Source organism: Eurypyga helias, unplaced genomic scaffold, assembly GCF_000690775.1.
Source record: "Eurypyga helias isolate BGI_N326 unplaced genomic scaffold, ASM69077v1 scaffold9208, whole genome shotgun sequence".
NCBI classification, from domain to species: domain Eukaryota; kingdom Metazoa; phylum Chordata; class Aves; order Eurypygiformes; family Eurypygidae; genus Eurypyga; species Eurypyga helias.
The window spans coordinates 73,020-100,426 of record NW_010267533.1 but is presented as its reverse complement, the minus strand read 5'-3'; the positions used below and the strand labels follow the sequence as shown (position 1 = coordinate 100,426).

General features: G+C 43.3%; 1 protein-coding gene across 1 annotated transcript in view; it reads right to left on the bottom strand.

The window, feature by feature from the left end:
* Positions 1-27,407, bottom strand: part of ADAMTS17 (ADAM metallopeptidase with thrombospondin type 1 motif, 17) — a 175,757-nt gene that overhangs the window by 84,387 nt on the left and 63,963 nt on the right. The window contains exons 7-8 of the mRNA XM_010157450.1: positions 8,871-9,011; positions 7,394-7,544 (exon numbers count right to left, since the gene is read on the bottom strand). Of these exons, the coding sequence (XP_010155752.1) occupies positions 7,394-7,544; positions 8,871-9,011 (292 nt within the window). The remainder of the gene's footprint in view (positions 1-7,393; positions 7,545-8,870; positions 9,012-27,407) is intronic.

The following is a 27,407-nucleotide window of genomic DNA, read 5'->3' as shown; positions in this document are numbered from 1 at the left end:
GGCTTCTTAAAAGGTTATATCACTAAAGTAATAGTCAAAAGAAAAAGAGATCAGAAAGATAGCACTAATGAGACCACAAACTAATTTTATGGCAAAGCAGCCTATGCTAAACACTAATCTTTTCTATTCCTGAAACTAGCTTCTGTGGGTCTATGATTCATTGACACACAAAATCCAAGGAGAAAAAGATAAGCTTTACCCACTTTCCTACCAACACACAATTCTTCCCTGCTGTATGTGATCTTCAGCTTTGAGGAGCTCAGATTTCAGCACCTTAAATAAGAGAACACAACCATACATGTTACATCAGCTGAAGAAATCCTAGAGGCATCTTTATGCGGTCAAACCTGGAAGTAGAGACACGTGGTACGAGGCACTGGAACAGTCGCTCCTTCGAACCAAATGTTAGAAACCTTGTATTTTGACTTACTACCAGTTTCTACCTCAGTACACGTGAAAGAGCTGGAGCTAACCACAGCATCACAACGACAGCAGCTACATTAGCATTCTGTTGTACATGCCATGGGCCAAGTGCTGCTCTGAGGTTCCTACAAGACATGCCCCACCAAGAACAGGCTTCTGAGTTCACAGTATTATGCTGTAATCCGTCTCAGGAGAAGATAACCTGCCCATGATGAAGGCAGGGCGAGAGCTTCAAGCAAGTTCCATCATCAACCTCATCACTCCTATCTAATACTGTATTTTCAACTTAAAGACTAAAATTCTGACCTTGCACTGTACAACATCCATCTCGTATTGTCTTCACTGAGAGCAACATTCACTCAGCAGCTCCCAGTGAACTCCTCACGCCTTAATATCTGACAGTAGGATACAGAAAGGAGTGATTTTTTTAATATTGTCCACTAAAAACCAAAAAACCCACCCCAAAAAAAAGGAAATTAAAAGAATGAAATCACAGATCGTGTTTCATGGCCACAGTAAAAGAGAAGAAAGGGACAGGAAAATAAAGCTAGATATGTTCACACAGTGTTCAGATGTGGTTGTGAGATTATGGGAGTTTTCCCTTGAAGTCTTTTGCAGATGGGAAGTTCCCAGAAGGCGAATGGGAGAGGCCTGAATGCCCTTCAAGCTTGTTATACACTATTTTCAGGCCGATACTCAGTCGTATTTTGGCTAATTTCGCTAAGTTCAAACTTCAGCTGTAGATGCCACATCACAAGGCTACACTAATTCTTTCTCCCCCCCTTTGTGTCTTAATAAGAGATACAGAATTGCCAAAATCAAGTGCTTGATTCTTAATAGGCACTCTGTATTATTTTGAAGAGTTTATTATTTTTATATGCTTAAATTTCCACACTGTATTTTTATAATTTTATTTTGGTTCCCCTCTCTCTTTTTATTTTTCTTTAAAACACTGCACCAGAATGTGTTTTGACCATCTTCCAAACTGAAACACGTACAAAAATTTCTGAAGCATTCCAATAATTGTAAACTGGGCTGTGCTGCCCAGGCAGGAACTCTGCTTCTCTTTCTTTCTCTCTCTTAAACAAAAAGTATTTCCACTGAAAATAAAGAGAAAAAGGTCTTTTTGCAACATACAGAAGCAGTGAAATAGGACACTTCAGTTTCATATGAAACAGGCAACATGAAAACAGTCTGAATTTTAACAACCTACATGAGGAAAACTATAAAATATAGTATGGCAATTAAGGAAAATGTTACCTTCACTTCTAAAAAAGAATCTTCTCATCTCATTTTAGACTTGCAAGGCTTCAGTCCTGCAAGCCTCAGGAAAACCAAACCCATCCTCTTCCAGATTTATTATTATTACTGTATTTATACAGAAGCTGAAGTGTGTAATGGTAAAATTATGTAGACAAAGTCCCTGGCTGTACAGAAAACGACAATGCAACCTATTATTTTCAGGATAAATCAGCTCTCAATCTATTTACCACAGTCTTGCAAATATTCTATGCATTACTAAATAACAGGGCTTACTATTATCATCTGGATCTTGCAAATGGCCCTGCAAAGAAAAAAGACAGTGGTCCATTGATTCCCATGCATGGAGTCCAGAAGCCCACTCAGCCAGTCTCTTTGCAAGATCAGGACCACAGAGAGACCCACAATTGCTTAATTATATTCACCACCATACCATCAAATATGAAAACTGAAGGGATATGTGAAATCCTCTTGATTATTACAATTGTTGCTCTTCCTTTACTTTGTTTTTTTGGTTCTTCTCCTTTTCCATTTCAGCCCAGAAGTCTAGGCAGTCTCCTCTGGCTCACAATCGACTTTGCCCTCTCGCTGTGCTTGTAGATACTGGGAGATACCCATGTTTGTTAAAAAGCAACCTGAACTTAAGAAAAACAAGTAGAGCCAATTCTACCTGTTTGAATTTTTCTAAAAACAGTGTCATGTCAAAATTCACATTCCCAGTTACATCTGAGTTGAGTGTGTCCCTTTTTTTAGAAAAAAAAGTCTCTTTGCAGCAATGCTAATCTCTTCCCACATGCTATTTTAGCCTAAGCACAGTTTTGACTCAAAACAATCCTGAAAGATACTGGTTATGTAAAAACCCGCAAAAATGTGTTAATAATAAATAAGCCAGAAGGCCTATAAACCGTAAAGCCAAACACTGGATACAAGAGAGAGAAATCACATTTTTTCCATAAATATAATTTGAATGCAAAAGCCTCTGTTCGTAGGCATGCCATCAGAAAAATAAACCCGGCGTTCTGATTAAGCACACAGCGGGTTTTCCCGTGAGGTGATGAACCAGGCGTCTGTACGCGTTTCTGGTGGAGGAACACCATCTCTGCCCTGCGAGAGATTCAGCATCAACCACCTGCGCTATTCCTCCTGCTGGCAGCACTGCTAAATAAAGGGGACAGCAAGGAGTTAAAGCCTTCATCGCTCGAGCGGGGCTGAAGCTTTTTGCTTCCTCTGGCATAGGGGTCAAACAAATTCACAATATTTGATTCATGACGCAGCGTGGATCTGAAGAACGGAGTTCAGACAGGTCGAACTCCCTGTAATCTGCACAACCTAGCACATTAGCCCTGGACTCCCATCAACATTTAGCGACCAGAATTCCCAAGGATCTCCGTGTTTGGGTCACATGGAGAATGCACTATGCAGTTTCAGTGTAGTCTCGTTTTTCCTCTAACTCGCATCATGATTTTGCTCAGAGATTGAGAAGGACATGGTCATCTATTTAATTTCTGCTAAAAGGAACTTATTTCCCTCCAAATAAGGATCACTGTGCAAACTCGTAGGTGGGCCAAAAGCTCTTCTAACACTGCAAGGGGGGTAGGTGTGCAGCCTCCCACCTGAAAAGAGGCAGCATGTCAGATGCGGTAGAAGCACATCTGCATGTCCTGCTCGACAGGCGCTCTTGCCGATCAGACAAGGCCTAAGACACACAATGGGAAAGACTCACAGAAAGCACCGTGTGAATGCATTTTTGATCCCCCTGCGTATCGCCAGAGAAAATTAGGTAACTCAGATGTGAAGGAGGTAGAGATATTCAGATATTGATTATCCTTGTGAAATCATCTCAGTTGAGAACTGCTCCACTTCTGGTTTCTTATTCAGTTCCTCAGATCAAAACTAATTCTTCCACGGAGCCATGAAAACATTTACTTTCACAACGATGAGCCAGGCCTCACCCAATGCTCAGGATAAAGTTAATCCAAAACCAGAGCACACATCAAAATGGACTTGCATTCCCTCAAGGAGTGACAGGTAATCTTGCCATTCATTATTCACACACTGTTGTAACAGAAGCGGTGCTTTTCAAGAGCCTGATTGTTCCCTGCCTAACAAGCACCCAGGTTGAAAGCCCGATTCCACAGCTCCTTAAGCAGGTGACATGCACTAGTATATCTTACCTAACATTGGTGTTACAGAACCAGATGCTAAATTACACAACTTGGAGGTCACAGATTACAACGACAGGCTATGATTAACGATTATCATATACTCGTGCTGTTATTTAGTTCTATTTTTAAAATTTTAGTGTATTAAAATGTAGGTATAGTACCCAAGCAAATTTAAACTGAACATCAAGAGGTACAGTTTATGTAAAGCTGAGCCTACCTCGTATGTTTTCAGTTGTGTTCTGTGAATTGGGAGCAGGATAGTTTGTTTGGCAAACATCACTCAGAGGGCTCCTATTTTGTATTAGGGCATCCGAGTTATTGTTGAAAACAAACATGGAAGAATAATCTTGGAGATGAAATCTGAAGTATTATGATAAGGTTGACTACTCATGAATTAACTATCTAGTTGGACCCATGTCCAAGGTCCAGATACTGCCAAGCATTCAGGCACCTGAGATTACATTCCTTTAGAACGTTGGGCCTTGATGCCTTTAAGGGAAAGAACTTACTGCACAGCAAGTTTCTGTAGTTTCTCAAAAATGTTAAAATTTTGGATTCATCTAATCTCTGAAATTTGCTCTACGACTGGATTCTATGGCATTGTTGAATATAGGTCCTCTATTGCTCAACTATCTCCAAAGAAATGTTATAATTTAACTCTTTTATTAAATAAGAAAATAGTCAGTAGACACATGAAATCATAAAAAGATTGAGGACACTCATTTCCTGCAGTTTATTTCCTTCTTGTAACAAATATTTACTGTCAAATGTTTATTACTTTTACATTTGGATTTTTTTAATACTTTATTGAATTAAAAATACCACATTACCATTGGCTAGAAGAGGAGACAGCTGTATTTGCCAGTAATTTCTACAGCTAATGCCAATGACTAGTGCCAATTTTTTTTTTCGTTCATATTTTTGTAGACAGCTTTGAGACTTACGATACAAGCATTCTGCAGATGAGGCAGGAGAAACACAAAGGTGAAAAGAACGCAAACTTCGAAGATTTAAAAATTAAAGCCAATCATTTCCTCTAAAGAATATCCTTTCACTGCCTTCAAACGCCAATTCAGAGTAGCATAACAGGATGGAAATATTTAGTTAAATTAGTGGCATGTGACATAACTGATCCACAGCTTCCCAGTGTGAATGCTAACTCTTAACACATATCTGTAGCAGAAAAATACTTCTAAATAAGTGATTGCAAATTGGTTTTAATCTGCTGAAGTTCTACAAGTTTCTACATTAGAAAGTACTGAAGTCCTTGCAAATATGCTTTTCTTTGGGAGACACTAAAGGAGCGATGGAAGAAAGAGCAGCTTTCCTTGTATTCTAAAGAAGTCAGATAATAAGACTGGTGAAAAATCTTGGGAGACACAAACACCTGCTGTCTGTATCTAACTGAGAAGAACAGTGCCTGTTGGCTTGTTATTCTGGCAAGCAACTTGTCCCTGAATCAATTCCAGACTGGACAGGCAATTTCTGCATGAGAAATGCTGACCACCTACCAGTAAGCTGACATTCTCATTAGGCAACGGACTATCCAGAAACAGAATGTTTTTTATCGCAACAAGGGAAATAGCAAATATCCCTTCCAACAGCAATCAAGCTGGGTGACACCCACACAAGTGGAAGAACTTGAATCATCCTAGGTAGATCTGGGGTTTTCTTTACAGACCTATATTCTAATACTTTGCTTCCAGTACAGTAGTCCTGGTGGTCTGCATTTTCTTGATGGAGTTGGAAAATACACCTACCCAGATTCTTTTCTTATTGTTTTATATGAGGTAGTTTCCAAATCCAAAATAAATAAAACAGCAAATGTGAAACTAAGAGCATGTTCCCAGGACTTGCATGTGTTCAACAGTTTCAGTCACTTGGCACTAAGAAACCTCAGTTATCACCAATTATTATTTTCTTTGTTAACACTGATTTAAGATCCTAAGACTGTTCAGAATAAGGGACAACTAAAAGATACAAACTGCTAGTTAGTGACAGCAAGAAACCTGGCTGCTTCATGCCTGTCTATATAGGACAGAACGCTGCCAGGTGGTGTTGGTAACAGGACACAGTGCTTCATGACTTTCTTATGGATATCTCCAGGGCCACGCTGGAAGTAAGCACTTCTCCAGTCCCTATCTAAAGTGGGATACAGACAAGCTCTTGTCGGAATGAGGATATCTAATTATGTGCAAGACCTTAGGAAAAGTTTAGCTGTCTAAATTCGAGAGGACAAGACAGACAGCCTCATCTCATAGAAACGCAGAATGGTTTGGGTTGGAAGGGACCTTAAAGATCATCCAGTTCCAACTCCCCTGCCATGGCCAGGGACACCTTCCACTAGACCAGGTTGCTCCAAGCCTCATCCAGCCTGGCCTTGAACACTTCCAGGGATGGGCCATCCACAGCTTCTCTGGGCAACCTGTCCCAGTGCCTCCCCACCCTCTCCGTGAAGAATATCTTCCTGATATCCAATCTAAACCTCCCCACTTTCAATTTAACCCGTTACCCCTTGTCCTGTCACTACAGGCCCTTGTAAGAAGTCCCCCCCAACCTTTCTCGTAGCCCCCTTCAGGTACTGGAAGGTGCTATAAGGTCTCCCCGGAGCCTTCTCTTCTCCAGGCTGAACAATCCCAACTCTCTCAGCCTTTCATCATAGCAGAGGGGCTCCAGCCCTCTGAGCATCTTCGGGGCCTCCTCCGGACTCGCTGCACTCGGTCTTTATCTTTCTGATGTTGTGGGCTCCACAGCTGGATGCAGCACTCCAGGTGGGGTCTCATGAGAGCACAGGAGAGGGGGAGAATCCCCCTCCCTCGCCCTGCTGGCCACGCTTCTCTGGATACAGCCCAGGATCCCGTTGGCTTTCTGGGCTGCCAGTGTATCTCAAATACGACCTATTTCTAGAGCCACCAAAAATCAGCGTTTCCTTTTTGCCAACCAACCATGTGATATAAGCCATGTTGCACTCAAATCCTGACTAAATATCACATTGCTTAGAAAATACACAGGAAGGGGCCTCATTCTGCACAAATCTCTAAATGGCCCCATCGAACAAGCAGTCATTAATATTTCCTTGGCATAGAGTTAGCCAGCTCCTAAGAACACTGGAAGGCTCTGAAGGTGAGGTCTCCTGAAAGATCCTGTCAGTCATTTAAGCTGAGACTGTGGAAGTAGGTAAACACTCTTCCAAGAAGTGACTTTCATCTCAGCTGGGCAGCCAGCAAAACAACCTCTACTGAGTACTTCAGCAAAACAGCGTCAAAAAAGAACTGTCCCTAAATTAAGACCAAGTACAAACAAAATTTTGTGGATCTGCTCAAGGAGATTAACAAGACCAGTGTGGGGCAAGGAGGAGGACTGCAGAAGTATGTCCTGCGACACGAAGGTCAATGAGAGTTTGACTAACGATTTTGTCTCAGCAGCGCTAAACATGCTGAAAATCCCATTATGCAAGGAAAGTACAGATTCCTTTTGCCCCCGACGCTTGACAGCTTTATTTCCACTTCCCACCTTATTTCCAGATACACCCCATGAGCTCTTACCTCCATATTCTTACAGAACGTAGCGTTGGTCCCAAAAAGTATCTGGCACTGTTCATCGGCACTGTAGTGCATTCCAGGCAGTTTGTGAGGGAGCCGCACCGCATATTGGCTTCGGGGGTCTGTTACCAGCAAACAGGTGCTGACCTTGGACCTGTGGAGTGTAAGAATTCAATATGCCTTTAAGGGAAAGCACCTCTGAACCGGACTGCTAGATCGCTGCTGTAGAGAAGCTGCTGTCCTCTCTTTTATCAGGAAACCTGATGACCTCGTGTGAAACAGAGGTGATTTTTCCCAGATTTATCTGGAAATCTTCTAAATCATTGAAAAATACAGACAGAAAGGTCCTTGGGAACTCTTCCCTGGCCCCAGGCCTCGAGGCAGAATCCACTATATTCATACTATTCTGAGTTAAACATTTGTCTAAACTATTCCTAAAATTCGGATGGAGACGCAGTTCTGGCCTCAGGCTACCAAGTCGGAAGCTTCACAAACCTTACGACGGCTAGAAGGCGTTCTATCATGTCGAGCCTGAATCTCCCTAGCTGAATTTCAAGCCCTTGACTTCTTTTCTTTCCATCACAGGCATAAAGGAAAGATTTTTCCCTTTACCTTCACAACAATCTTTTAGAAATTGGAATGTCACTTTGTCATCTCCCCTCTATCAGCGACCAGTGGTCAGTGAGTTCAGATATAACTTCTTTTTCAACTTCATGCTTTTAATGTAACAGTAGATTTGCCATTTTCTTTCCTTATTTTCCTTTCTTTCCCACCTCTAATCCCCAGAGTGCGGAATTTTCCATGCTGAACCCATTTCTAGCAACAAAAGCACTGGCCGCTGTGCCAGACACTGTTTGTCAGAGCTGCACTGTAGGTCTAAGACCACAATTAGAGAGTTCACACAATTCTGCGCTTACTACTGTACACGAGAGTTAATGAGCAGCAGGACAGAAATCCCTCCTGCAATGCTGAACGTGATGCACTGAAATATGGACACAGTCGACGTAATTTAATAGTGAACTGTGTTAAAACCAACACTCACTAAGGGGTGAGAAAACACATCCCAATTACTTCCAGGCAAAATAAAGTTTCCATAAAATAAGAATTATTTCATAATAATAATGATGGTAAAAGCTGCAGCACAAAGGTGGCAGCATCCTTCAATGAGGAAGACTTTTTCTGGCCACCTACACACAGATTTCTGTCATTGCAAGCATGAAGAGCATTTTTTGTAAAATGAAGGTGACCTGGGATAGTTTTTAAGAAGCTATCAGTACCGTGACAACAGCACATGATTCTTCTGCCTCTCTGCAAACGTCACTTTCAAAGGGGCTACTATAACGGAGACGTGTTCAAACTTGCACCCCCCAGTGACACATGCACACACTTCTTTTAAAGGAGATTTGTTTAGACTTTCACTTTCAAGTAACACATTAGATTCTTGCCTGATCGTATTTTTGATAATCAGCACAATCCTTACTTTAAGAAGTTTTCAAGGTCATCGCGGCTGCATGAAGACCAGGAAAGATCACTTGGGTTCCTGCCCTTCACCCATTCTCCAGACATAATATGAGACCTCCCTGCGCAGGGTTGATGATCGTCATCATGGCTCATTCCCATGCTGTTTGATTGAAACAAAACAAGACAAAAAAACCCTATCAAGTTATGATGCAGGTTTCTCATTTACCAGTGGACTTAGGAGTGACACTCTTCGCAAACAGGCTGCACAAGTAACACGAAATCATTCACCTGCTGCTCTGGGCACCTGTATAATGAATAAATATAGGTTCCTTGAATTTACCCATTGCCTTAATTTCATGAAGGTTTCGGCATTTGTTTGAAACTTAAAAGTGCTTCCTATGGACTTTCCCACCTGGAAATGTAAGTATTTGAGGGTTCATGAGAAGTGAACCTGGAGAAGTGACGAAGTAGCACAGCCGAAGGATGTCTGCTAGACTAGCAAAGGTAGTAGCTACTGAAACTTCTGGATTGCTTTCCCAAATGTAGTGGATATGGTCCCTATAATCATACTGAGAATGGTCACAAATTAATACTAGAGACAGGCCAATTCTGTTGTGTCAGCGTGAATTGGGAGTAAGTCCATTGTTAGGAAAACCATTTCTCTAAATTTGTGGTATTGTCCAATTTCTCTCTCATCTAACTTTGAAGCTGACTCTTCCTTGCACGGTGGGTTGGATCAGATGACTTCCAGTGGCTCTTCCAACCTAAATTAGCCTATGACTCTCGAACAGCAGTGCTCAGATAGGAGCCTGAGGCAGAATCAAGCCCCTGTTTCTGCAGGCACTGTCCTAACAAGCACCACGACTGCCTCATGCCAGTCTCAGCAAGAACAGAACGTGACCCACACAGCAAAACAGTCTGAGCAAACAGCACTTTGTGCAGCATAAACATACATGGAGGAATTCCAACACATTCAGTGAAGAGTTCCGAAAATATTCAGAAATAGAAAAGTATTACTTTAACCTCCATCCAACTTCCCACTCAGGACCCTTCTGTCATTAACGCAGTCTCTGCCATTGGGCTGTGACAGCAGATCGCTGTTCAGAGTGAATTTGTGTCACTATGGGAAGGTGAGACGCTGCTGGAGGTAAGCCTTTGTGACAGCTCTCACGGTGGCAAAAGGGATAAATGATGTGACCAAGGTCAGCTGCTATGCCAGTGAAATGTCAGAAGTCCTGACTGGCAGTCTCACTCCCCCCATCGTACCACGCTGTCTGGCAGCACGAGTGAGTTAGGGGGTTTCCATCCTACTTTGAAATGATCATTAAATATATATTTATAAAATCGTATGAAATAACAACGTTTTGAAACGTTAACATTCTTCCTTCAATTCCAACATGAAATGGAAAATGGCTCTCAGACAAAAGGTGCTTCGTATGGCCAGTGTCACTTTCTAGCAAAGTAAGAGTCACCAATTTGGGGCTGAAAACACAGGTTAATAGGAACTCAGTAGGTCTCCAGCTGGCCGGGTGGAGCAAGCCAGCAGCAGTCCCTTTAAATATGGTGTTGGAATCTTTCATCCATGCTATTTCTCAACAAATCAGAGGCTGCTGTTTGCATTCTGACTATGCTCTTGGCTTTGCTTCTCTCCAGTTTTGGGACTCAACTGTTCAAAGCCTAAACACAACATACATTTCTAGTTGCAATGAACCAAAACTGGCTTCAGCAGTTTGATAATTATGGCTTACATTAAACCGCCATCTATGCTATTTTTAGCTTAAAGTGAAGATTATATGGTGGAGTCTATTATTTTAGGTTTATCTCCAGGGACATTATTATTTCTAGCAAAACTACATTTAACATAATTTTTAGACTCAGAAGTCCATAGTTATTCTTGTTTTTAAACCTTTGTGGGTTTTGAACACAACAGAAACATTAACATCAAGCACATTTTGTTTGATGCATGCAGGAATAATTTAACAGTCTATTAGTAACTCTAACTTCAAAACAGTAAAGAGTGAAATTCCTGCTCCACTGAAGTGAATGGGAGTTTTGCCATTGACTTCAATGGAGCCTGGATCTCACTCCAAATATTTTACCCATGTTGTTTCTACACACAGAGAAAACTCTTCACATGCTAGAAAGTTCCAGCAGTATTCCTCCAATGCAAATAAGCCCATCTAAAGTTCGTACTCCTAAAATTCATGAAAGGAAGAGCAAAGTACCATGAAGCAAGGTATGTAAGCTTGCTGGAAATCTTCCAGAGGAAAGTTTGCCTGCCCAAAAATGCCAGTTTAGAAGGCTTGTGGGCATGCAGCAATTGTGTTAATTTTTCTAATGGAAACAAGGCAAGTTTCCAAGGTTTCTGTCAGGTTGCCTGCCTTGTGACTGCCCCAGTACTGAGATTCAAAGTTGGGTCCTTCAGGTTTCTATTCGGTCAGGGCTGCTGTGGGATAGGACTTGGCAGCACTTCCATTCTGGCGCCTTCCCGAGTGGCCTCCTCGCCGGCACCTCAGCTGTTCCACTTGAAAAAGGTAAAAACAAACCATCTTCCTGACTTTCCAAAGTGTTTTAGGCTCCCTGATTTTATCTCTTCCACAAAAGATGAGTTTGGTCTAGAGTGCCTTAATTAAGATTAATGCTCTAGCTTTCTGATTCACTTCATTTATTCTTTGTTAAATTTGTTGAAAGTGGGATTTTTTTTGTTGGCAAACAACAAGGGCAACAGTTACTAATTAGTACGTTCCTGTCCTTTATTTTAATCCTGACTCCATGAAAGATGACTGCCTAGGAGAAACGCTGAGGCTAACATTTATTACTCAGCTTTGATTTTGCAGGGGTGTTTGAGGCAGATAGAAGATATTGTCTGTACAGACTGAGTCAGAACACACGGCTCAGAGTTATTTACAGGCTTCTTCTGAAATTCATTCCCTTCTTACATGTGTGGAAATCAACAACTTTCTCAGTCATTACTGATTTCCTAACAGAAATTCTTTTAAAATCCATAAGCATAAAGGCATTGATCCTTTACACCTATTGGTATAAAGCAAAGGACCTTTGCTAAGTCAAAAGAACCATGCCAGTTTACATGAGCTTGGGATCTGGCCTGGAGGTACATAGGCAACCTCTCCTGGCCTCTCTGTGATGAGTTTCTGGTAGAATGAAACCAGCAACACCTTTGGAGCCTGTTTTAATTGGCAGTACAGAACTTTTCCCAGCATCTACTTTACCTTACAATGACTCACTTGAGGAAAGGATTAAATGACCTGCAGGACTAAGGCATACCCTAGCATGCTAACACATTCTTTTCTGAAGTTCAAGGGTCTCCAGCTACATCAAAGGGGTCAGTTCTTTCTAAACACATAGTAAATGTAATGCCGTGCTGGTTCTTTTCACTAATGAACTGTGCCCCTCCTTTTAGCAGAAATAAATCGGACAGAGCATTTTGCATTTGTACTAAACAGCACTGCAAGCGCTGATTCAGTACTTTGCATTTTCTTTGTGATCATCTAATCTTACCTGCTATTCAGAAGTTCACATGGAATTAGAAGCAGATAATCATTTGGAAAGAGTTCTATTCTTACATGAACAGATCTTGAAAAAAGAGCTGATAAGAATGGCTCTTAGATTAGAAGTAGGAATGTCAAAATGGCACCACATCACCCTGCAAAACCACTGCCCTCTGTGCTCTCCGAGTCGTAACTGTCCATTTCATCAGGAGCAGCAAACACACGCTGCATGTTATCCTTTACACAGCAAAGCCAGCAGAGCCATTACAGAGGAGCAGGACTCTATTTCCCTTTGTGCTGTTCCTACCACAGTCCCTACCTCCTTTCTAAGCAGAGGGTAAATTTTAGCCTCTGGTTCATCACATTCTCCTCCTGAAGACAATGAGCTTCAACAAAGGCAAGCAAGACAAAGGCAAGCAAGAACAGCTTAGACTGTCAGCCCTTAAACTCCTTTCATGCTATGTTTATTCAGAGTAAGCACAACGGGACTCTAGTTTCACACTCCAGCTTCTTTTCTAATATAAATAATGCATTGGTTACCAGTCAAAGACACTTAAAGCAGCACCAAAGGAGTCCTGCAGCATATTTATTGTTGCTTATCATATGTGAATCCAGAAACAAGCTGACTGACCAGTTTGAGTTCTGACTGTTAACATAATCACAACAAGGCAAATTTTATCAGGAGTCACAGGGAGGCAGCAACTTTGATGCTGTTTTTTGTAGAACGACACTTTAAAGTAGCATCGCTATGAATAAAAACCAGTACAGTCTCTCAAATCTCTGGCCTCTCTGAAGTCTGTGCTCCTTTCCAGGACACTTCTCCGTCAGAGTACATGCCGCAATCAGAACTGGGTCAGGACGCCAGAATTACACTCTGGGCCTGAGCCAGCCGATTTCTTGTGTAACCCTTTTTAGCTAAATGCAATTAACAGCCATTTGTTTTCCCACAGCAATGCTAAATAAATGCACTTTGCTTTGTTTGTTTCGGTCATTAGTGGAGCTTCTCCTCTAGACAGTTAATGTAACTAAACTTCTTTGTTTACCCGCAGCTCGTTTTCCAATGTTTCCTGTTATTCTTTAAAAGCCTGAGCCAAAGTGCACCATAGCCTGTGGAAAGCCTCCTCCTGCCCTCAACACACTGTGCACTGCACCTCGAAGTTCTGAAGGTCATGTAAACAAATCCCCATCAGAACCACGATGACTCTCAATAGGTTTCCCATTAAAAGCCCCAAACCTGAGTTATAACGCCAAGGGTTGGGGAAAACTGATTTAGGAGACGCTTTAAATTTTTTCAACAGCTGCAACTTGTGGTTAGCAACAGACCACTTGAGAAATCCCCAGGATTAGTATCATAAAGTTCCTCTCTGGTTGGGAGAGATTATGAAGTACGGGCAAGCGGCAAGCTTGATAGATAATACCGTCAGCTGTAAAAGACGAGCTCTTTCTTCAGAAAAAGGCAGAAAGAATTATGAAAAAGGGAAGACTGAAAAAACCACACCCAGAACTGGAAACACCATGAGCTTCTACAGTCCCTCTGTTTCAAATCAGCACTTCAGCTGGCTGTTTGGAAGAGCTTCTCCATAGCCTCCGCGTGAAAGCCAAACCTTTCCATTTGTTTGTAAACAAGGGAGGGTAAGTCAAACACTGGTTCACTCTAGAAACGAGTGACACTCAGGCCTAGCATAGATACCCAAGGTGACCTGGCTGCCGCCCCAGCTGCTTACTAAACTTCTGCGGGACATACGATCGATTGCTCTCTGCACAACTGGCACTGACCTCAAAGACACCATTTCTCCAAGGGACATCGAGGCCGTCCAGCGGCCAAGAAGGGAATGAGGACAGTGGTCCATCTTCTGTAGACAGAGAAATCTAAGGGAGAGTCTTCCTGAAGAACTAACTCACAAACTGCTGCCACTGTGCAAGCTTGGCAAGACATGAAAAAGGTAGAGCTCCCTGGGGCCACCGGCCCTGCAGACCAACGCAAAGGGCCTGCTACAGCAATGTCCCCAGTACGGAGAGGGACAGGACAAGGCAGTGATATCTCTTGCTCCAAGTGAAAAGCTCAGTGGGGACACTAAGATTTTTACATTCTTGGCTGATCTTTGTTTGCTGGAAAGCATCTTTTCTCTACCTGTGTTTGTAACAGGAGGCTGTCCCTTCCCACTTCCCATTGGGTTTCCATGGATGGTTAAGAAGGGAGTCCCATCTCTGTAGTCCATCCAACCTCAACCACAAAGGAAGATGCTGGTATGGAAGGAGGTTATGCAGGGTGTGTGGCTGACAGCTGAGAACATTAAACATGGCCATTAAACGCAAATCTGTATAGGTCACCAAGCAGAGAACATACGTCAACAGTTCTCAGCAGCTACTGATTTGGGCTGGATTTGAACCAGCAACTTAGAAGCAGGAGACAGTGTATCACATAATCAAGCCTGTAAGCTGTCCAGTCCCAAATCGAGTTCAATGCTAGGAATTTTTATTAATGTTTGAAATTGAAGCTGCATCACTGGAAAGACGCCTACTTCTGAACTGGTTCAACATGTTTAACGTTTCAATGTAAAATGCTGGTATCTTGCAAGTTATGAGGTTTCCAACCAGTTGAGAATAAAGGCAGAAGAGAAGCAGAAGCAAAAGGGGGTTGTTGATTAGAGCTGGGATTACAATAGGAGCTGCAGTGCAAAATGAGGACACTAAGAGAGTGACCTCGGCAGACGATGCGTCTGCAAAGCAACCAGAGAGAGGCAGAGACAGCCAGAGGGGTCAGAAGGGAGTCCAAGTGAGGCTTGGATGGAGGGCAAACTAACAAACACCGGGAAACACGCTGAGGTGAGCTGAGCTGGGCTGGGGAGGAGGCAGTGAAACAGCTTGCGTAACCTTCTTACAAAAACAACGGTCACGAAGACTGCTGGCTTAATGGAAAACAGGCTTTTTCACCTTGTGCTTTTCAAACATGTAAACACAGTCACTTAAATGTAACTTGACTATTTCAGAAGCTGTCAGGAGGTGTTCCGGGGAGCTGTGATGAAGAGGGGGAGACCCCACTTAAAGCATTTGAAGTAATCAAAGATGGTCATTGAGTACATAACATTATCTAGAACAAGGGTGTTCAGGATGGGTGCTGAGCTATTGTGGGGTTTTTAATCAGGAGAGACAACATTTAAAGGGAGCCATGACTACTGGACTCTTGTTTTCATAACCAAGTCTATGTCACTCTCCAATAATGAAGTAACCAGATATTTTATATGGTTATCTACTCATCAAACAGCCAAGAAGTCAACAAGAGCGAGTGAGAACACACGAACGCCTATGGTGAATAACAGTGTGGAAAGCTGTGGTTTATTCAGCTGCACAACAGATCCAGCCCTTTATGATATGGTTTTCATTTAAAAAGAATTAGTTCTTTTGCCATGGAATCTGGAAGGCAGCAAGTATGAGCCTGTGCCGCAAGGGACAGATAGCGCTCATGAGAGACTGACATGGCAGGAACAGGCAGCGTGGCCTTTTACTCTGCCCAAACATCTCATCTGAAAGCCTGCTGCCCATGTCTCCTAGACACCTGTAACAGAGCTGGCCAAACCCCACTGCTACCAGTGACAGTCCTTTCGTCAGTTTGATGGAAGTTAGACGAGGCCACGAAGAACAGGGAGAATCATCTTATGATCTTCTCCCCAGCAATAATATCCCATGCTCACACTACTGACTAAGTTTTCCAGTGGGTATTTGCTCACGCGATTCTCTCTTGTGAATCCTTGCCTCTTCTGCAGAGTGGCTGATTCACAGCAGGGCAGGCACTGCCTGATGTATTCCAAGACTTTTGGTAAGCTGCTGGAACACTTACCATTCCAGTGGCCTGCCTCCACTGGATCTAATTTGAAGGATGTAGTCCCAGCAGAGCAACCTTTTCCTGATCACAGTGTTTCTGGTAAGAATCAGTGTGTTCTGGCAGAAAAAGGAGTGTACCACCGAGCAGAGAGCGTACCACCAAGCAGAGTGCTAGGAAAAGCTAAAGCTGATCACTACATGCACAAAGAAACTCAGTGGAAACTCCACACTGAAGAGGTAGCGTTCCCTCGAGAGCATCGTTATTCTCCCTGATGTGAATGCTCGCTTCGTGCCAAGTCTCACGTAGTGCCTAACGCAAAGCTCTAAACGTGAGCGCTTAGCAGTCAGCCAGAGCAGCTCCAGCAGTATGTGTTGAGACTCAGGAAGGCCTGTGGCTACACAGCACAGGGTAAACCCTCCAACTCTCCCAGCACAGGCAGGGTCCTGTCCTGTTCAGAATCCCATCTCTCTGAAGGAAGACTTCTAAAGATGCAAAGCAAGGTAGAACTCCCAGTTTGCAGGGGTGAGCATGTAACAGCTGTAACAGCCCACACCCCTACTGCACAGGGACTTAGAAGTGGCCACTGATTGTGCTGATGCAGAAGGGACTCACCTGAACCTCTGCAGGCAATGGAGATGTGGGAAAGGCTCATGCCAGGAAACCAATCACATGCCCACTGCCCAACATCACATGGGAATGACTGTACAGGGTAAAACATGCTCCTGCTCCGCCCTCACACCCTCCCAACAGCATCAGCAGCTCAGCACACTTATGCCTGTAGTAATTTCACTGTCTTTTGTGTTCACAAGAGCTCACAACAGCTTCCATTCTAGCTTTTTTGGCCCTATGGGCCTTAACATCACACAGCACGTAGACTCCAGGACCCTTTACATTCCTAGAGCACAACCCCATCTCCACAGCAGTCATCCACCCGGCTGCTCACCATTTCTAAATGTTTTCACATGCTTTGATACATGCCAACACCACAGAGAGGCAACAGGTTCCTGACACTACAGTGTTGGTAAGGGTCAAGGTTGCTTTAATAGCCTAATTCTTGTTGAAGGGGTGAACACAAGTATATCAAAAAACACATGTAAAACAGGTGTCAGTGACTTTTCACTGGGAATCACGTCTCTCAAGCTATCAATGAAGAGACACTGGCTACTTGCCATGATCACCTTAGAGCAAGAATAAAGTTATCTGAGGGCCAAAGGGTACCATCACCCTGCAAATGTATGCACCGAGCTGTTTCCTTTCCATCCACAAGATTCAGTCCACGTCTTGGACATAAAAAATGCTCTATCACTTGCTCCAGTCTGGTTTCAGAAAGCAGGGAACTGTTGCAGAAGGAGCAGTGTGACTATGAATGAAACAGTGGGGGGCAGAGAAAGACCCCGCTCATTTTTCTTTCCTGGTGAGCAGAGGCTCTGTGCTCCATCTGTAGCTCCTGATGTGCAGAAAGCACCCCAGTGCAGCGCAGAAGTAACATGCTGAAGGGTAACAAGCTGTTTGCTTTCAGCACTGCCTGAAATGGGTGAGAACGAGACCTCAGAAAATGTGACATGCATTTCCTCAGAAGATGAAAAGGGAATGTAAATTTGAGGGTGGAAAAAAGACACAACCCTGGGATCGCTGGGTGGGATTTCCCACCCAGCAGGGAAGAAAGACAAAAGCTCAGTAAGAACGGCTGCCGGGTTTGTCACGCGGAGCGTTACCAACCTAAGGGGAAGCTCCTGCATGCTATCACTCGAGTGCACTTTTCCAAAACTTCCGTGAAACCAGTGGACGCTTCCAGTCAACGACGTTCATGACTGAGGGTCAAACCTGACAAAGAGATGCGACGCGAGACACCCTCAAAAGAAAACTCAAAGATAATTGTGAGTAGGTGGAGTGTATTTGCCAAGTATGTGCAGCACAAGTAAGCACAGATGTCCCACACTCTACCCCTCAGGAAGCCACCCACCGCCGAGCACTGGGGGAAGCGGGGCAGCCTAGGGAATGCACTGTAGGAGTCAGGAATGCTGGCTGCCTTCCCCACACTGCGAGATGAATTCTCCATTCGTGGAGGTGGGAATGAGAAGATAGCCAACATCAAAAGACAAAGAGGTGTGAAATAACTGTAATACATAGAAACCTACCAGCATCAAGTCCCTCTGCAGTCCCCAGCCAAGACAGTGGATACATGCTTTATGGTTCCCAGAGCAGCACAAGCCCTTTTCACAGAAAGAAATGTTTTTCAACCTCTTTCTTTTGTTCTTCTTTCCTGGTCTACGTTGCCAATCACCCTGGGCTTGCAGACTCAGTGCAAGAAGAAATCCATCCTATGTGACTCTTATACCGAGTCACCAAAATAACAGGTGACTGTAGCGGGCCGTAACAAACCTGTGCGCACTCTTTCGCTTGCAAGCAGGAAAAATAAACCAGTCTAGAAGAGAAGTTGCACAGGAAATGCATGATCCAATTCTAGGAGTTGCAGTTGTAATCTAGCATTGGATCAGTCTGCAATAGTTCAGCTGAAGACATCTGCTATAAGGACATGGAATTTTCAATGGTAACCTGGTCACAGCCACTCCCATCACTCAGGAGCGCTCCCCCTCCTTATGGAAAATTGGTTTCCCGTAACGCTCCTATATACTAGTTCCCTAAACTCTTGGGATTTTTCATAATGGTGCAGCTGGGAAACCAATGCATAATCCCAGAACCATCCGGCCTTGGCTGTTCATAAATGATTCTAAAAGCCCAGCACACTATCTTACTTAGTCTCACTCATTTGATCGGCAGGGAGAGAGACTTGATATCAAACAGGAATGCTGTACATTATGGCGTGGTATCAAAGCAATTTGGGAACGATATGTTCAGACCAATACGGAAATGGAATTCTTTGGGTAGTGGGTGTGCCTGGTTGCCTACAAACCTCAAGGCTAACGAAGCCAAGTTTGCTTTCATTTTGTCTAAGAATGCCACAGGAAAAGAGTTCCTTTTGCTGTGAATAACTTTGGCTTGAACATGTTAATGTGAAGACAAATTACAGACAAACAAAAAAGCCTGTTATCTTCATAAGAAGATATCTCTTTAGAGGGTCTCTAGCTGATAAGAGGTGCAGCACGCCTGTCATTTAAGTGATGGCAGCTTTCTGGAGCCCATGTAGGAGTCCTTCTCATGCCATTCTGTACATCACACTCAGAGGTGCCACCTGCAATAATGCATTTGGCAAAGCTGGTAAAGTTACTTCATCAAACACCGTAAAAATTTCCAAACAAGCTGCAGGTACATACTGTAGCGCTTAAGGTATAGAAAGAAAACATAAATACATTTTTCTAAACAAAAAGGTTGGGTTTTTAATTTAAATGGAGAGAAGCCTCAGGATCAAATCTGGATTAGTACTGAAAAAGTATCAATAAAAGAATGAAATAATGGAGAAAGAGGTAAAAAAATTACACCCAATAGAGAGGATGACCCTTCAAATGAGCAGATGGGAGTTGATGCTTGTGCATAAAAGCAGAAAAGAAAATGAAAAAGTCATTATTATGATGCTTCTACAGGAAAACCCAGTTTGCCACATTACTTTAAAGTTACTAATTCCAGGCAATGTGCATTTTAATCCAAATTTGACCACTGATGACTATGGTGGCTCATGATGGATACTAGGGAAGAGTTCTGCCCTCTTGGGCTAAATCTATCCCATGTTACATAGCGAGACTCTTTGCTTGAGATAAAGGAAGCACTAGACAGGAAAGAATTTACCCCTCGAAAGGTGCTAGCGGTTGAGTCTTCCAGAGGAAGAAAGGAAGCTGCACTTTTCCTCTGAAGGAAAGATACTTTTCCTAAGTACAAAAACTACCTAAACTAAGAAGAAAACTGTTCCTAGGGAGCATTCCTTCAACCTATCTAGTTCCCCTTGTTCCACTACAGTGCAGCCTTCCACTGATATAACGCTAAAGGGAACCACATTTTTAGAGGGCCCATCATTTCCACCGGCATTGCTGCTGCTGAGTTAGTACTGAAGGCTTTTGCAAGCAACAGGCTGGGATTTATCACCTTCCCCAGGCATTTTCACCTGGAACCTGTTGAACTCAGCAGGCCAGGCAGATGGCAAGGGTTACAGGCTATTGGAACCCAGCTGCTAGTGGAAAAGTAAATATTTCAGTTAGATTGCTGCCCTTGTATAAAAACAAATGATTATTTGGTAAATGGCACTTGCAAACCTAATATTTCCTGTCTTGATGTGTACACAATGGGGACTTGTACTGTCCCTATGTTTTGGGTCACTGGGAGCACAAGGCTGTTGCCAGCAAAGCCAATGAAGTATGAAACCAGAACCCTTGTAGCAGGAAGCATATGCAAGATTTGCCAAATCATTACAGCCCAGCTATTTAACATGGCCTTGGCTTACTCAGCAGAATAAGGCTTCAAAAAGAAAGACAGAGCTGGCAAAGCCATAAAGCTATTGATTAAACAAAAATTGTGTTGTCTGGGGGTTTCTAAATGACTGTCGTTTGCCTGTTTGGTGCAGTTTTATTATGTTAAGTAAAGCTGTACAAGATGCTCAAAAACAAAGAAATTAGAGGGACTGCAAGAGAATGTTGCTTCACTAGGGATTACACAGACATCCTTCACAAAGCGTAGAGTAAAACCATAGAAACCTTTGCCCAGAACCACACTAATGTTTGCCACATGAGTCCAGAAACTCATGGGAGGTGGACATTCCCACGCCTAGTTCCAATGTAGTTACACTCCAATACTGCAAATAATATCAAACTTGGAAGATACAAGGATGAGAAAAGATACACATGATAGAGGGAAGGTACCTCACCAACATGTTGGGATTAGCAGCTTCAGTCACTGCACCTGTAAATACCTTGCAGTTTTACATCAAACTAAAAAAAACCCACCCAAAACCAGGCTTATTATCCAGAGTCTGGCACATGATACCACTCCGACCTCTCCATTTCTCCTGATATCCTACTGTCATTGCAAAAACAACTTGCCCAGACAAAGTCAATACAACAGGGATATTCTACTTCTGGGATTCAAATTAACTTACTCAGGTATCATATACTGTAACACGTTGGGCAAACACACCTTCTGTTCTGTGGTGCTCCATCATTACCTCTTCCTCACATCAAATCACCCACACTTGCAGAAGTCTCCATTGATTTTGTTTAAATTTACGTATGTTTAGATCTCTATCTGTCTTTGATCTCTGCTTCCTTTAACTAACATAGGACAGTTTTCAGAAAGCTATTAGATCAAGTTACTTAGGTACATAATAATTTTATGGGGGTCTAAGACCCCTCAGTGTGTTATCAAAAGCAGAAGCAGCATCTCCTGAACTTTTAGGCTATACCTAGTTCTCTCTCAAAACCAGAATGTTATTAAATAATTGCTTCAGGTAGATCATACCGAGTCTGATGTACAAGCATATGTGACAGAATAGGCAGTGTTCCATTATGTCCTTTCAGAGTTGTACAGAGAAGGGCAACTTAGCTGTGAAAATGTGCTTGTAATTATCTGTGGAAGAAGAATGAAACCTGGGAGGAGGGGAACAAGAAAAGGAAGCCTGGGAACAGAGAGAGACATTCCACAACAGATTTACAACACAAATGGCAGAAAATAAAATTAGCAGCTCTAGGGTGGGTACCACTGTTGCCAGCATTTTTGGCCAGCCTCAGGGTATGTCTACATGGCAGTCAGTCACTCCCAGGAATCCTGCGACTGCAATATATTGGAACAGCGACATAGTCCTGAGAGATTTAAAATGGAGAGTGCTGGCACGAGTCGAATATAGCTGGGGCAGTAACTGCCTGAATCAAATGATCCAGCTGCTCAGGAAGTCTTGGTGTAGCACCACAGTAAGTACTGAGCTTACTAGAGTACAGCTTGCATGGGACTGCCTCTGGGTCCAGTCCTCCCTGGGATCCAACTGACCTTGGGTTTCAACCGCTGCAAACGCAGACGTGTGAGTTCCAACACATTGTCTTTTGCAGCCTAGTCAAAACTGCCACGCAGGGTTTTACAAAGGCACAGAGGGAGCTGCACCACAGCTCTCCACCACAAAGCAGAATCTACATCCGAGCTGCCAGCAGCACCATTGGAGAGGTACATCCAGTCACCAGACAGAGCCTGTCAGACACAGGCTGCAGCCCTGAGCCTCCTCATAAGCGGATGCTACCCCGCAGGCCCACAGAACGGGCACCTCTTTGCCAGGTCTCTCTCTGGTGAAGCATTCATGCACATGAGCGAATAAGATGCCTTTGGGCATGTGTTAAGCTAGAGTCTTCAACTACATGCTGAAATACTACCCTATGCATAGAAGTTTGGCATTATTTGCAGGACAGAGGGACTAGAGTTAAAACTGAAGCTGTCCAGATAACCCTGAAACTGAGACTTGGGTGCTTCTACGTGTTTGATTCTGTAAATTTAGTAATGTTGTTTTTAATGCCTTTTGGGAGGCAAGAAGTAATCTGAGGACAGACTGCTTCCTGGCAATTAATTAGTGTGCTTTTGCAATAGCAGTGAAGAAAAACATTCCACAGAGATTCAGGTCAGGCAGAACCTGCCTGATAAATGTGGGACTAACTCATGCCTCTGCTACGCTTCCTACAGCAGTTGCAGGGTCTGCCTTCTTTTCTGAGACTGATCTCGCTGTCAGCACCGTAACACTCCAGGATCCTACTGGTTATTTCGCTCGTACTTCTAAAAACCAGCACTTAACAAATGCTGTGAAGAAATCCTTGCATTTGCCATCATGACACATGGTCAAACAAGCAACACAGAGCAGAAAAAGCAGCCCAGATGGCAGCTTTTCTGAAAAACAGGGTTAATGTTTAAAGTCAGCCAGGATATAAACGACACTCGCCTGCCTGCACCAGCAGAGCTGTGTGTTCAAGGCTAGACTACAGCGAGCTGCCCTAAAAAGGACAGAGGGTTGTGGGGTTTTTCTTTCAAAACAGATTCTCTGCTCCCACATCTTGTACCTAAATGTTATAATCCGAGCACACAAGGAGCAAATTTGTAGCAAAGGTCTCTCCATTTTAATATTGTTTCCAGAACCACTCCCCTTGCACCTCTACCATGATTTGGCTGGCTGGCTCCATTGCTGCCGGCACCGCGCTGGCTGGAATCACAGAACAGAGTGCTTAAGAAACAGCTTTCTCTCTGCTCTGCAGCACTACCTGCCTGCTCACATCAGTGTCCCGTTCACTCTGGTGGTCCTCAGCTTCCTCAGGAAACTTTTCACTTTTGAAACGCACTATGACCCAATCTTTATAAATTGCAGGGCAGGGTAGAAGGGGGACTGTTCATTCCCTATTCGGTTCTTAGGATATGCCTGCACCACAGTGACCTGGCTTTGTCACAGGACGTTACTCTGTGCCTTCTGGATCTGCTCAAGACACATTCCCCTTCAGCCTGCAGTATTTCTGCCTTACAACTATTTGCATGACAGAGTTTGTCTGCTGGGTGCTGCACTAGACAGATGCGGGAGGTAAGTTTATTCACTAGCCTATTACCACAAAGAGAACATCCAGAGAGTGCTTTTCCCTTACCTGCAAAGACACTACCGCTTGAGACACAGCACAAAGATCATATTTAATTATGCGGCAAATAATTATGCTCACTAAAGTCATTTTAACCAAGCTACATCTATCGATACTTGTGTCTAAAGCAAATCATACTCGACAGAAACCCGCCGGTTCTAAACTCTTCTCTTGGCTGATTCCAAACCCAGAGCTCTTGGGTTTGTGCACTATAAGCTTTTCACCTTTGGACTCGTTTTTGTCCTCATCTGTTTCAAGTTCAAGGCCATGCGGTTTCAGACTGCTGGCAACAGACTGCATCTTGCTTATTGTCAGTTGATTTCGATTCACTTTCTTAAGGGCATCTGATGCGGTGTGGCTTCCAGCCATACCACCTCCGACTATTCTCTCACCATCTAGGCAGTGCCAGGTTCTGCTAGCTCATGAATGGGAATCTTCCCTCCCCACCCAAGCCTGGCCCCCATCCCACAACAGGAAAGCCAAGGCTGTTGAAAGAAACAGGAATGGCAACAAAGCTAGCATTGTTGTCCTGAAAAACCGCTGGCTACAGCCCACCCGCTTCATTTATGGGATAACGGATATAAGGATGAATCCCAGCTTTTGTTTAAAAACCTTATTTGCCTTTTTCTTTGGAGAATGACTTGAAAATGGTAACAATGTCACTGCTGTAGGCAAAGAGAACCAGGGGAGGGGGAGGTGGCACTATTTGTCTAAAAGTCACAGTTGTTCAGGGTGGTCTTTGGGGTACGAATCTCAGCTCAACTTCACACTGGTGCAGTTCATGAAGGAGGAGGGAAGCACCATTCAGGATCCCATTGAAAACAGTAAGGCATTTTCAAGCTCCTACTGGTGGAGTTGCCCTGCTAGTCTCAGAAAAGATGAGAGTAAGAAAGTGTTCAGCATATTAAGCTGTTTATAATATGAAGACCTTGGACTTAGACTTTTTAAGACTTCAAGGACCACTGTGACCTCAGTGCCTTCCCTTTTGTGTAGCTCAGAACATAGTAGTCCACTCAGCAATCCCTGGATAAAAACTAACTGTAGCTACATCAAAGTGTGTTATTTTAAAAGACGTCCACTACTGACCATGCTGAATGAAAGAACAAGGTTTGCTGAAGGTCCTGTATGATAAGAAGTTCATGATTTGCAGCCTCATCATGTATTCATTGGTCTCTACCCTGCCTGCTACCTTTCTGTAACAGCAAAATTCTTCTAAGTTGTATCTAAATACAAATGGATGTTCCCTCTGTGTTCATGGACCAAAATTATCACTCCAGATTTTAAGATACAAGTACAACAGATAAAAGTTATATCAATCACCTCATCATCAGGCAACAACTCTATAGGTTAAACCAGAAGATGAACTCTTATAGGACCTATAAGCATCACCATAATGGACCTATGTCTCCATGTTTTCACAGTGCAGCTGTCCGTAACACTGTTTTTTTGCAGTGAGTCCAAATGACATTAGTGGCAGATTAGGAATCTGACACATCAATTAGTAATCCATTCACTTTTTCCAAAGTCTACATCAGAAACTATCTGTGGATGCCAAGCTGGGCTTGTGATCTCCACAGACATTTGTTAGTCTTAGGGCAAGGAGTAATAAATCTCAGCTTTTCTACACTCATAAGGAAATCAGCCTTCAATAAAGCTCACAGTTATGGCTCTCCAAATTTATATTTTTGCCAATATGGATGTAAGTTTTGATTGGATTTTTTTTTAATTAAGAAACTTGCACCTAGTTTTCCTCAGTTTTCATTTTAAACCTGAAGCTCACGTCAGCTTCTCTGCCTTCATCTCTGCAATGTGTTCCCTTACATTTCACAGTCACTTAAAACTACAAATTTGTAGGTGAGAAGTGGGCAAACAATCCTATTTGCACAAGCTACGCTGAAACAGGACTGCTCAGAGCCTTCTGCCGCAGTTCAAAACCAGGCAAACAAGGAGAGGTCTGACACCTACTAAGGTCAATGAAAAGAAGCCTGTTGACCTTGGTGCCAGAAAGGCACCAGTAAATTCACCAGACTTTGAAATAAGTAACTAGGCCACTGATGGACAGCAGTATAGAGGGAGGATTTTGATGCTCAAGTTGGGTGATGAGAGATAGATGGCATTTTCCCCCTCGGTTTTGATTTGGCACAATTTTGGCACGTTGGTTTGATTATGCATCCTTGTGGCTGGGCTTAAGCAAGGGGAGAGGGGGCTGCAGACGTTGTTCCAGCGTGCAATGGAGATTTGCGACTCATTGGCAAGCAGGCTAACCTGGAACGTGAGCACAAAATACCTGTGGCAGCAGAATCCTGCCACCAGCTTCTCCAAGCTAAGCCAGCTGGCTGTTTCAGTTGGAGCCTTCCTGGTTCACATGCCTTCGGAGAGCTACACTTCCCAGACCCAGATGCCCTAGGTCCCCTAGACTAGCTCTTACAGACCCTCCAAGCCCCTCTGGTACTCAACTCTTCCCTGTCTCTCTTGCCTGAGCATGTTCTAGTCTCTTCTCTCCCAGTAAAGGGGCTCATGAGGCAGGTCTCTTAGAAAATGCATTCTCCTTTGTCCTCTGTCCTTCTTCACCTACCATCTTCATTTAGGCTCTCCACCTTCCCCCACAATGGGATCTGTGACTCTCCTGAAGCAGATTCTCTGACAACAGCACACTCACTGTCCAAATCCTCCGGGTACTGAACTCAAGGCACCCTGTCAACCCTTTAGACACCTCATACCCAGCTCTTGTTCTAAGACAGAGGCAAAGACAGAGGCAAAGAAAGAAAACCAGCAAAGAAAGGACATTATGGTTTTACCACCAAAATGGCACTCAGCAACGAAAACAGAGTTTACTCTTTCCTGCACAGGTGGAGAGCTGTATCCGAAAGCATTACATCCCCTGTTTATGTTGTGGATTTTTTGCAAGGCATTATTAGAAGGAAGCCTGACAGCTCTGTTGGGAAACTTGGCAAACACAAGGGCAAACCAGTCTCACTCTTTTACACAGCTGGATTTTCTGCAGCTCAAGTATTTTTCCCTCCTGCTCTTGGCCCATCCAAAGATGAGTGCTGAATTTCCCTTAGCATTACCCACAGGTTAATTTGTTATTAAGTTTAGGCTCAGTTTAACATCTTGGCATGAAATTTAAATAAAAACAAACCCAAATGTCCTTCATTTCTGCTGAAACCACCCTTGGTTTGGCTCAGCTGCGTTTCGTGTCACTGGAGGGTGAACAGGAGATTCATTTTCATCTTGTCATTTTTGGTAGTAACCTAAATATCCTCCATGCAACTTTGAAATACATTGCCATAAAATAATTATTTGTCATGGAATGAGACTGGCCAGAACCTGAACATGATACATTGGCTCTGACTTAGCTGTCAAATACTTGTTACTGTAGGAAAGGAAGATACAACAGACACATAAACAGTAGGAATCCAGAAGGGCGCAGACCAAACTTAGGCACAGCTTCTACTAAAGGAAAAACAGTGGGATTTCCCACTTTCCATCCACAGAGAGTAAAGGAAGGAGCACTTGAAAATCCCACAGCCCATGCACAAATTTGTTCCTGGTCTAATTCTATACCTTACACAGTCTAACTGGGACACAGTGCAACCAGTGACGTCAATGGAAAGGGAAAAAAGCTCATAAGTATTATGAGTAAGTGCATATTACACTTAGCCTGGAAAGCAGTGCATGTGGAT